At 37.7% G+C, this 12,936-nt stretch overlaps 1 protein-coding gene across 1 annotated transcript; it reads left to right on the plus strand.

Moving 5' to 3' along the window:
* Nucleotides 1-1,668: 1,668 nt before the first annotated feature.
* Nucleotides 1,669-2,046, plus strand: LOC129926341 (uncharacterized). The gene has a single exon (XM_056029669.1). The coding sequence runs from the start codon at nucleotides 1,669-1,671 to the stop codon at nucleotides 2,044-2,046; it is 378 nt and encodes a 125-aa protein (XP_055885644.1).
* Nucleotides 2,047-12,936: the final 10,890 nt, after the last annotated feature.

Consider the following 12,936-nt stretch of genomic DNA (forward strand, 5'->3'; position numbering starts at 1 on the left):
GACAGGAGGAAGAACTAGACAGAAGGAAGAACTGGACATGAGGAAGAACTGGACAGGAGGAAGAACTGGACAGGAAGAAGAACTGGACAGGAGAAAGAACAAGACAGGAGGAAGAACTGGACAGGAGGAAGAACTAGACAGGAGGAAGAAATAGACAGGAGAAAGAACTGGACAGGAGGAAGAACTGGACAGGAGGAAGAACTGGACAGGAGAAAGAACTGGACAGGAGGAAGAACTGGACAGGAGAAAGAACTGGACATGAGAAAGAACTGGACAGGAGAAAGAACTGGACAGGAGGAAGAACTGGACAGGAGAACGAACTGGACAGGAGAAAGAACAAGACAGGAGGAAGAACTGGACAGGAGATAGAACTGGACAGGAGGAAGAACTAGACAAGAGAAAGAACTAGACAGGAGAAAGAACTGGACAGGAGAAACAACTGGACAGGAGGAAGAACTAGACAGGAGAAAGAACTGGACAGGAGGAAGAACTGGACAAGAGAAAGAACTGGACATGAAAAGACCTGGACAGGAGAAAGAACAAGACAGGAGAAAGAACTGGACAGGAGAAAGAACTGGACAGGAGAAAGAACAAGACAGGAGGAAGAACTGGACAGGAAGAAGAACTGGACAGGAGGAAGAACTGGACAAGAGAAAGAACTGGACAGGAGAAAGAACAAGACAGGAGGAAGAACTGGACAGGAGAAAGAACTGGACAGGAGAAAGAACTGGACAGGAGGAAGAACTGGACAGGAGGAAGAACTAGACAGAAGGAAGAACTGGACATGAGGAAGAACTGGACAGGAGGAAGAACTGGACAGGAAGAAGAACTGGACAGGAGAAAGAACAAGACAGGAGGAAGAACTGGACAGGAGGAAGAACTAGACAGGAGGAAGAAATAGACAGGAGAATGAACAAGACAGGGGGAAGAACTGGACAGGAGGAAGAACTGGACAGGAGAAAGAACTGGACAGGAGGAAGAACTGGACAGGAGAAAGAACTGGACATGAGAAAGAACTGGACAGGAGAAAGAACTGGACAGGAGGAAGAACTGGACAGGAGAACGAACTGGACAGGAGAAAGAACAAGACAGGAGGAAGAACTGGACAGGAGATAGAACTGGACAGGAGGAAGAACTAGACAAGAGAAAGAACTAGACAGGAGAAAGAACTGGACAGGAGAAAGAACTGGACAGGAGAAAGAACTGGACAGGAGGAAGAACTGGACAGGAGGAAGAACTGGACAAGAGAAAGAACTGGACAGGAGGAAGAACTGGACAGGAGGAAGAACTGGACAATAGAAAGAACTGGACAGGAGAAAGAACAAGACAGGAGGAAGAACTGGACAGGAGGAAGAACTAGACAGAAGGAAGAACTGGACATGAGAAAGAACTGGACAGGAGGAAGAACTGGACAGGAAGAAGAACTGGACAGGAAAAAGAACAAGACAGGAGGAAGAACTGGACAGGAGGAAGAACTAGACAGGAGGAAGAAATAGACAGGAGAAAGAACAAGACAGGGGGAAGAACTGGACAGGAGGAAGAACTGGACAGGAGAAAGAACAAGACAGGAGGAAGAACTGGACAGGAGATAGAACTGGACAGGAGGAAGAACTAGACAAGAGAAAGAACTAGACAGGAGGAAGAACTGGACAGGAGAAAGAACTGGACATGAGAAAGAACTGGACAGGAGAAAGAACTGGACAGGAGGAAGAACTGGACAGGAGAACGAACTGGACAGGAGAAAGAACAAGACAGGAGAAAGAACAAGACAGGAGAAAGAACTGGACAAGAGAAAGAACTGGACAGGAGAAAGAACAAGACAGGAGGAAGAACTGGACAGGAGGAAGAACTGGACAAGAGAAAAAACAAGACGGGAGGAAGAACTGGACAGGAGGAAGAACTGGACAGGAGGAAGAACTGGACAAGAGAAAGAACTGGACAGGAGAAAGAACAAGACAGGAGGAAGAACTGGACAGGAGAAAGAACTGGACAGAAGGAAGAACTGGACAGGAGGAAGAACTAGACAGAAGGAAGAACTGGACATGAGGAAGAACTGGATAGGAGGAAGAACTTGACAGGAAGAAGAACTGGACAGGAGAAAGAACAAGACAGGGGGAAGAACTGGACAGGAGGAAGAACTTGACAGGAGGAAGAAATAGACAGGAGGAAGAACTGGACAGGAGGAAGAACTGGACAGGAGAAAGAACAAGACAGGAGGAAGAACAAGATAGGAGGAGGCAGGGAATGAATCTGATACAGTAATGCGGTGGGCATCTGACTGAGAGAAGTTGAAAACTTTGGTTGCTTGCTCCGCCCCTGCACTCTCTCGGCATAATCGAGGGTAAGGAACAGAGGCGTAGTGAGTGGGCCAGGAGTGCACGGTGTCCAGGACGCTACCCTATGGGGGCCCCATACAGAGAGGCGTAGTGAGTGGGCCAGGAGTGCACTGTCGTGCGCGCTTGAAGTTTTCTTTCCATTTAATATTGGTGTTTTAGCGTATAGGAAGTAGTTTCTTTTAAGTGCGTTTTGTTGCCTAGAATATTGTGTGTGTGTGTGTGTGTGTTTACGTCATCCTTAGTTCCCGCAAGAGAGAGAGAGCTTCTTTTGTGAGCTAGGTAGCTGGTTGTTTGTTTCCCCCTTGTAAGGGGTGTTAGGCTTTGGGCTATGGGAAAGTGTTTCGCCTTTCCGCCCCTGGAGTAGTGCCGTAACTATTGTTGTTGAGGTGTTGGGAGTTGAGGTTACGTTGGGCGCCGAGATGGAGTGTGAGCGTGAAGGTGTGTTATGGAAACTTATTGGCGTGATAGTAGACTAATTATTAATTTAATGATGATTTCAATGATAGTGATGTGTATGTAAATATGTTGATAACTTATAATTAATTATTTTTAAATATTGTTCATATTGATAACTGTTGTTATTCACTAACTGTTCAGTTGAATAACTGTTATTCGATGTTCGTATGTTACATGCCATTACTTTTAGGTTCTTGTGTTATTCTGTTCAGGCTGGGGATACGGGACCATCATATCATACCCTACTTAAGCGACTAAACCCACCTGACATGCACGATGTCCCGGACGCTACCCTAAGGGGGCCACATACAGAAAGGCGCCTATATATGTTCATGGTAAATGGGGAAGGGGGGTGCCAATAAAATAGCTTTCCCAAGGCGCATGATTTGCTCACTACATCCCTGGTAAGGAATTGTGATGAAATTTCAATTCATCATACATTATTTCTTGTGATCTATGTTTATACATCATTTATCACTTCTTGTGATGGGTGTTAATTCATCTTTCATCACTTTTGTGATGCGGAATTCTTATTTATAATACAAGAAAAATTAAAAGTAACATCATAGTTCCAAGAAGTTTTCATCTGAAGAACTATTGTTTGAAAATGACCACAGCTGGACTATGTTTGCAGATGACCCAGCTTGACCATCACTGTGCCTCTCAGATCAATAGAGAATCTTCCCAGATTTACAACGAGAAAAACAATCATAATATTGACCATTGGCTCTATGAGAAATGAATTCGACCCGTCAACAAAATATCCGCATCAGTAGTCATCGACTAAGATGAGGATATCTTTTGAACTATTGGAATTGTACAGAGAAGGGAAAAAAAGATATTTATTGTAAATAATATTCAACAAACACAGCACCTCTAACGAGGCTTATAGGCAATCCATAAGTATATTTTTAACATGCATAAACACAGGGAAACCATACATCTGTAAGTAGATAATTAAAAGAATATTGTTAAAGAATTATTTTTTTACAAACTTTTAGACGGAAGCTAGAAGTCTATTACTTTTATTTTATAATGCTGTATTCGTTTCGCAACGTATATATTAGTTTTTATTTTTAAAAAAGAAATACCATAATTAAAAATGTTTACTCGGTAGCGCATTTTAAGTCAGAATCAAGGAGTGTTTAGTCCGAATTCCAATGAAGTCTGAGATTTAAATTAGTTATTAAGACACCCATGAAGCTGACCATCTACTCCCATCCCTGACATATTTTCGAACTTTCAGACCTTGCGATATACGCTAGGACAACGACCAAGCGCCTTTTCTTTTTTCCCAACTAATGTCAGGTACCCATTAGCGCTGGGTTGACTCAGAGTCTTCACTAGGATTCGAATCCAGGATAAGAGTCCTACAACAAAAACTAGCGGAATATAAAAAAAAACCAAAGCTTATGTTAGAAAAAGATCTGTACAAAGAAAAAACAACAACTGTACATTTATAGCCATATTGGAGTATACTTTTTTTTATAGCCCTATTTGGGGAGCGGTGGCTGAGTGGTTAAGCGCTTGGTTTCCGAACCTGGGACCCTGGGTTTGAATCTTGGTGCGAAGCATGGTCGAGAGGCTACGTACGCTTGAACGTGGCTCGTCTTGGCTACCTATGAATGGGGCTCGAGGTTCGACACCCGACTCCAGCAGAGTTGTGTTTACTGAGCGCCTAAAGGCAGCACGGAAAACCTTCTCCCAGATAATTCCCCCCCCCCACCACTCCCACTGATCTACAAATGAGAATGGATTTTTTGGACCATAGTGTTCTTAGCATCCTATAAGCATGAAAGTAGCGCAATATAAAAGCTATAATTATTATTATTATTATAAGTCTGGGATTTTGGAAATTTGCGATTTTTATGGCGCCTATGAGTTCACCCAGCTTTAATGGGAACCTGCATTTAGTTGGGGAAAGCAAAGGTCGTTGTGCTGTCCACATGACACCCTGCCCGTTAACCGTTGACCAAAGAAACAGAGGACCTTAACATCATCTGCCCCATAGATCACAAGGTCTGAAAGGAGAACTTAACTTTCTTCTATATAGCCATATCTATCAATACTGTAAGATTTTTTTTTCCTTAATCGATATCACACTAAATTAATTTATGTGTTCTTACAGAATCCTTTTATTGTATTTTCAATGTTGAACAGTTGAAATGACTTAAAAGACGTCTTTATCTTCACGTTGTTGTGATATTAGAAGTGACAACACTGTTCAGAAAACTATGACTCCATGCCAACTCTGATGAGCGCATTTCATGTTTCTAAACTGTCGAAGTAGAATTCTGAAACAGAACTAAAAATGTGAAACATTAAAGAGGCGAAGAGACCAATTCGATTACACCGCCAAAAATGTTTTTCCAATTTCAGGAAGATCAACATTTTCCCCCCAAACAAATATTCAACCAAGATAATAAGGAAAGGGTTGTTCCCATCTCGATACACTGAACACAGGGATCAGATCAATGTATGATCTCAACAAACTGAACACTGGCTGATAAAAATAGATTTAACAAAAGTTTTACTTAACAAAATAAAGACCAAAAAAAAATGAAATAGCCAAAAGTACTCTCCCTTCTTGAGTTACCCAAACATTTTAGGGCAAATATTTATTATTAAATTATAAATCTCCAGAAGAAGCCCTGGGGCAGTTTCTGTTCTTTTAACTCATTTTATTTTCAATTTCATCTCAAACGTGAACACTTCCTCCCCCCCCCCTCCTCTCTACCTCCTCCATAATGTACACCTCCCCGCTCTTACCCCATCACATCATCACCACTCCCTCACTTCCTCTTTGGGTGTTCCTTGTTTTTTAATGTTCCAACAAAATAAAAATACAAACTTCATTTAAAAAGATACAAAACAAAATAGAAGGTAGATAGTTTGTTTTTTTCTTTAAATGATTTAGACATTTAGTTTTTCTATTCTTTGGCTAGGTGGAAGTAAAAAGAGCAACAACACTGGCACATTTTAGTCTAAATGTTTTAATATCTCACAACAAAAACCTCAAAATCAAGGTCTTTCATATATTCCTAATCTTCGATATGTATCTGTGTGTGTGTGTGTGTGTGTGTGTGTGTGTACCTATGGACATATGTGGGTGTTTTTGCTTAATGGGTGTAATTTATGTTGTTATCTATAATAAGTAAACACTGTCGTCGAGGTGTTCACAACTTTGAACGCCCTTGAAATAAATATTTATAAAGTGCTCATTGCTCACCTGTGTTTTTTTCCCCGTTTCTTTATAAACACAAGCTTGAGAAGTGATGGAGGAAAAAAAATGTTTTAAATCTAATCTTTGAATGTTTTATAATAAAGCTCTCCATATTTTTAGACAAGAGCTAAACAAAGATAGGCTAAGGTGAAATAGTGGAGCACAATGGAGGAGCGTGGGCGTAGTTGAAATGTCTCAATTGTGCAATGTTCGTTTAATGCTCTCTATGCCCTATAGAAGAGAGCACCTGGTGGTAAGTGGCTTCAGAACGAGACAGCTGGAGAGCACTTACAAAGGCTGCGGGATACACATTTGAGACCGAAAGAAAAATCCGCCGCCGAGGAGAGACTTAGACGGCGAAAAGAGAATCTAAATCGACCACAGGCAGACAATGGTGATGTCAGCGTTGATCGTGTCAAAATATGTAGGTCGAACTGGGGGTTTGTAGCCTAACCCTTGTTCTGCTGGTCCGTTGGGGCTCCACTCAAGATCTGTCAACATTCTTTCTCCATTCTTCTCTGTCATTTGCCTTTGATAGAATTTCATTCTGATATTCTTTCTGATAATATTGAGACCTGCCTTTTTACCTGCCTGGGTGTACCATTTCAGGGGCCTATTTTGAGTTTGTGTTTCCACACAAAATGTCTTTTGTAACCTTATTATTATTATTATTTTGCCTTTCAAACTTTAAAAAAAAAAAAGCTTTTAACAACTCACCCTGTCTATCTGTCTGTCTATCTGTCTGTCTGGTAAAAAGTTAGTATACGTTATTTATCCAACACCCAATCTCAGATCAAGCTGAAATTTTGCACAATCATTTCTTTTATCTGACAACACATTAATCAATTAAAAAAAAATAGCGATTAGTTTATTAATTATTGGTAACCAATCATTTTGTTTTGTATTTCGAACAAGGGAAGACATTGTACTGGAATGAAGAAGTGATATTAGCTGAATTAGTCCCCTTTATAGGTCGCCGCTCTAAATTGAAACAAACAATATCCCTATTACTCTTGTTATAACTACCTCACTAGCAGAGTGGTTAGCACGTCGGTCTGAGGAGGTGTCATTTATTGTTAGACACCTTATTTATATAGGTTAGTTATTTAGCGACGCACCATAGGAGACGCATATTGAACGGGACTAGTGACGTTTGGGATATGTTGGGTTAGAGACTGGAAAATCAGTTAGCGATAGAACATTCCAGGGTAACGACGTGTTTAGTGACAGAGACTTCTACTGTGGCCTTTTATCAGAATAAATCCATGTACAATTGTTCATCAGAGTTGACTACATCTCTTCACTTGTTAAAATAGATGTTGTATAGTCCTTGTTTGGATTGTCGTTCAACTGCACGTAATACACCCGAACAATTACACCCAAACGATTGCAGAGTAATTGGTTGACTTCAAGACAGCCTGAACTAGCAACATCACAGTGGCGACCCCGAACCTCGAAGCCGGACCCCTGATGAAGCTGAACATCGAACCGGACCTCGAAGCAGAACGTTTACTCAGGTGAGGGTCGTGCACTTGAAGTTATAAAGTTTTATCGGAGTACGGCTGAACACAGAATCATCGCAGAGTGACTTTGTTCTAGATCTACATGTTCTTGATCGTACGTTCAACGAGCCGTTAACTCAGGGTGACCTTCGTCAGGACAGTAATCATCGTAACGTCTGGTCTACTTAACCAGTATAGTATCAAAGCCTGATCTTCATATGCTGAATCGACCTACAACCAGAGAAACCGTTCATTCATAACGGGTGAGAGATCACTAGTGAACCTGTTGGACATATTTTTTCTTCGTCATAGGAGCCACATCGAGTATCAAGTTTTACCTCGCCAGTTCGAGAAGGACAGTTTGCCCGCTGTCAGAAGTATTGTGAGTACTACAAGTTTGGTAGCTAACTAAATCGAAACCGCTCTGTCGTCTTACCCTTGGAGAGATTCTTGTGGAGCAGTTTGCTCATTGAACCGGTTGCTTACCACTTTTATAACGGTCACTGTGTTTAACCTTTGGAAGGTTAGTGAAGTAATATTTATCAGTACTGAACATTGATCTATGTAGTATTCGTTGGTCTAGACGATATCTAGACGTGCTGATATTGAAGTTGTGGAAACAGCTACATCCACTTAATTTCGTTGAAAACCGTTAGTCGTCTAACGGAACGTCGTCGGAGGTGACCTTGGTTTCACCTAGTCTACATTGGACAGTTTGGTCTAGTGAAGCAGAGTACAACAGAAAACTTCGTCGTACTACCAGAGTAGCAGCAGAAGCAGTGAACTATTTTAGAGAACCGTTATTCGTCAGCCCAGATCAAGTCATCGTCAAGAAAGCCGTTATTCGTCAGCCCAGATCAAGTCATCGTCAAGAAAGCCGTTATTCGTCAGCCCAGATCAAGTCATCGTCAAGAAATTCGTTATTCGTCAGTCGTCCAGATCAAGTTGCCGTCAAGAGACTGTTATTTGTCAGTAGTCGTCTACACAAGTCAAGTCGTCGCCAGAAGAACCGTTAACCTATTCGTCAGTAACTGTGTACACAAAGTCGTCGGAACTACACATACGGTCATCAACAGTCGTCGAAGAAACTGGGACATTTTGCTGTGGCATATCAGGACATCTGTGGCATTACGTGGGATACTGGTAGCACCGGAGAACAGAGTCAGAACTGGAAGAGAGGCAGTGGAATTTGTTGTGATCTAGCATATTCGGGAGTCCGAACAAAGGGATCTTTCTTATCAAAAGCTAAGTGCCATTTTTCTTATTAGTATATGTTTAGATTGCCCTTAGAAATAGATTTTGTCTAAATTTGGTATGTTAGCCTGAGTAAAATCAGGTGGTGCTGAAGCCTTAAACCCGTTCGGGGTAAAGACATAATTTAGATGAAAAACTATATTATACGTTTAGGGTTGTAATTTGTTTTGTTTGTGTAAACGTCATATCCGTTGTTGCCTAGTTACTTCGTGACGTTATCATTGTGTGCCATATTGTCACATCCCAACCCATAGCGATAGTCTCATTTAATTATTTCATTTGTTTATATTATTTTAAATTATTTATTTTTATTAATTTAATTAGATCTGTATTTTTTTTTCACTTAATGATAGAAAGTGCGGGTAGGATTCTTTTACTGTGAATCAGACTAAAATAATTTTAGTTTGAGCGGTTAAAATCAAATATGATTTTGCCATGAGAATAATGCCGAAACTGGCTATGTAGTCAAACACTATCGTCTGGCTAAATTTAGATCTACAAATTGTACAACTCTTTGATACATTTGATTATCTAGACTCTAATTTGAGAATATTACTAATTGAAAGATGAATGAAGGTAGTACATTCTAGATATATATATCTTGTTGAAGATATATTTGACATTGTATACATATATTTGTTTCATATGATTGAATAGAACCATAATCTACTCTAGATCTAGACTCTAGACAGTTTTGTCTTCGAATTTACTCTAAACACTTCACTGTGACTTCAGTCATACCAGGTTTAAAATTGATCATAGTTATTCATACTAGATCTAAAAGTCATAGTGCTCTTGATAACTAGATCTAAATGGTAATATTATACATACTATAATATACTAGATTTAAATTTGTATGATACTAGATCTAATATACAGATCTGAATATAACTCAGACTAGACTTACTCATTTACTAAATCTATAGATAGAGACTTAAAACTTGTATAAAAGTTTGTAAAAACTTAAATATAAAATAAATTTAAAGTATAGCCATAACCAATATAGGCTAAGTAAAATATATATAAAATATAAAATACAATGGCTACATCATCATATGTGGACCTTAAGGAGGTTAAGGAAACAGCTATGCAGGATGGAAAGGCCATGGAGTTAAAAGGAAAGGACTTAGCAGCTTATGTACAGCAAGTTGTAAAGGAAGAAACGGACAAGAGATAGAGAGACAGAAAGAAGAAAAAAGACAAGAGATAGAGAGGCAAGAAAGGATCAGAAAGGAAGAATATGAGAAGCAAAAAAAGGACCAAGATAGGCAAGACAAAGAGAGAGAAAAAATTAGAGAACATGAAGCTAAAATGGAAAAGATGAGATTGGATGCAGCACAAGCCAGAGCCCAAACTGAACAAGGAAATAACACAAATAACTCAAATAATTATACCACTCAAAGAGACAACCCTAATTCACAGACATGGCTAAAGAGGAAGATACAAAGTTTTGATGAACAGAAGGATGACATTGGTGATTTTCTAAAAAGATATGAGGCAAAAATGTCTACATTTAATATGCCTGAAGAAGAATGGTCTGAAATACTGATAGACTTTGTTCATGGTCAAGCTCTAACAATATGCCAAAATCATGACCATCATATTGATGATAGCTATCAGGTTTTAAAAAGAGAGTTATTGAATGCTTATGGTCATAATGCTACAACTTTTAGAAAGAAATATTTTGACAATATACCATCATTAGGAATAGAACCCCAAACTACTATTAATATGGAAAAGGATTTTTTCAATAAGTGGGTAAAATTAGAAAAAGTGAATAACTCTTATGAGGGATTAAAAAATTTTATTCTAGTGGACAACTTTGTAAATAAATGTGATCCTCAGTTACAATCTTTTATTAGAGAAAGAAACCCAAAAACTATAGATGAAATAACAGAAATAATGAGAGTTTACAAAAATGCCTATCCAAATAAACCATTTTCTGATAGAGATAAGAGCAAAGTAGATTTGATAGGATACACCAAAGAAAATGTTGATAGAAGTAGAAATAGAAACAGATCAAATAGTGGAAATAGAAAATATAGTGAAATAACCTGTTTTAAATGTCAAGGAAAAGGTCATATAGCAGCTAACTGTAGAAGAGGGAATAGTAGGTCTGGAAGTAGAAATAGATACAATGAACAAAATAACAGTAGATATAGGAGTAGAGATAGGAATGACAGGGGAAATTATAGAAATAGGAGTTACATTAGGGAATACAAAAATAAAGGTGCAGATAGGGTATATTTCATGGAAGGAAATAGGAACAATTTTGCAGTGTACCCAGGGTTTGTAGATAGAATTCCGGTGGAATTAATCAGGGATTCAGGTTGTAACACTTTGGCAGTAAAAACTAAATTTGTCAAACCTCATTGGTATAAAGGGTTTACTAGGAAAGTAGAATTAGCAGATGGCACTGTAAGGGAATTTAAAGCTATAAGGGTGTACATTGAAACTCCATTTTTCACTGGTTATTGTGATGGCATTGCAATACCAGAAATGAGATATGATATGTTAGTAGGAAACATAAAAGGAGTTAAAGAATGTTCAAGAAAAGAATTAGAAGACTGGCAAAACAAATACAAAAACATAAGACAAAATCATGAAAACATAGAAACACAAAATATAACAAGTATGATAATAACAAGATCAATGGATAAACAAGATGAGAAACAGGAAAATACAATAAATGTAATAAGTAATGATAAAGAAAAAGAAACCAGTAATGTAATACAAATAGAAAATACAAATATTAAGGAAAGAGAGATAGAAAATGAAACACAAAATAGTCTTGAAACACAAATATCTCAAAGTGAAAAAGAAACAACACCCACATTTGCATTAGAACAAATGAATGACAATATTATTGGGAAAATTTATTCAAGAATATCAGATAAAAACAATAATAATCCAATGGAGAAATTTTGTATAGAGAATAAAATATTATTTAGACAAACAAGTAATGATAACAAAAAAATAAAACAACTTGTCTTACCACAGAAATATTGGAAAGATGTTTTAATCATGACACATGATAATAATTTAGCAGCACATAGGGGAGTAAAGAAATGTTATAGGAATTTGTCAAAACAAGTATTTTGGCCCAAAATGAAGGCAACAATCAATAAGTACATAAACTCATGTGACATATGTCAAAAGAGATCTAACAAAAGCCTAGTGAATAAAGCACCTATTCAAGAAATGGATGAACCTACAGCACCATTTCAGAAAGTATCTATTGATTTAATAGGTCCTTTAATTCAAACTGAAAATAATAACAAATACATTCTAACAGTAATAGACATGTTTAGTAGATACCCAGAGGCAATCCCATTATCAAATACAAGTGCAGAGAATATCATTAATGCCATAACTCAAAAAGTAATTACAAGACATGGTATACCTAAAATTATATTGAGTGATCAGGGATCTCAGTTTAAGTCAGAACAATTTAAGAAATGGACTAAACAATACAATATACAACACATATACTCTTCGGTTTACCACCCGGAGAGTAACGGTTTATGTGAACGATATGGTGGTTCATTAAAAAGATCACTAACAAAGATAATTCAGAATAATCAGAACAAGTGGGATCATTACATTAACTATGTACTATTTATCATAGAAACAACATCCATGAAGCAACACAATTTTCACCATATGAAATAATACATGGAAGAAAACCTAGAGATGAATTAGATGTTTTTAAAGAAAATCTAATAGACAATGAGAATAAATTAAATAATGACAGTGAAACAACAATCACAACAGAACTGAAAGAAATATGGACTCAAGCATATAACAACAATAAGAAGTACAAACAAAGTGCTCATGAGAATATAAATAAGAAAAGACAATTGAAAACACTAGAAGTAGGAAACAATGTATTAATATTGATAAATGACCTGAAAAATAAAATTGGTAAACAATGGAAAGGTCCATTTAAGGTGATAAAACAAATTAGTGATGTGAATTATCAAATTGAAATAAATGGGAAAATTAAAACATATCACATAAATAATTTGAAACTGTATTATGATAGAGAAGATGAGTTAATACAAAACATTCAGGAGGAAATAGAAAATACATTTTCAGAAAGAGAAGAATGCTTAATGATAATAACAAATGAAAATCACAATGAAAATGATATTAAGGAAATACC

Source organism: Biomphalaria glabrata, chromosome 5 (genome assembly GCF_947242115.1).
Source record: "Biomphalaria glabrata chromosome 5, xgBioGlab47.1, whole genome shotgun sequence".
Taxonomy (NCBI): Eukaryota; Metazoa; Mollusca; class Gastropoda; family Planorbidae; genus Biomphalaria; species Biomphalaria glabrata.

What these genes read in the sequence shown, in the direction of transcription:
- LOC129926341 (XM_056029669.1), top strand. Translation starts at nt 1,669, where the DNA reads ATGAGAAAGAACTGGACAGGAGAAAGAACTGGACAGGAGGAAGAACTG.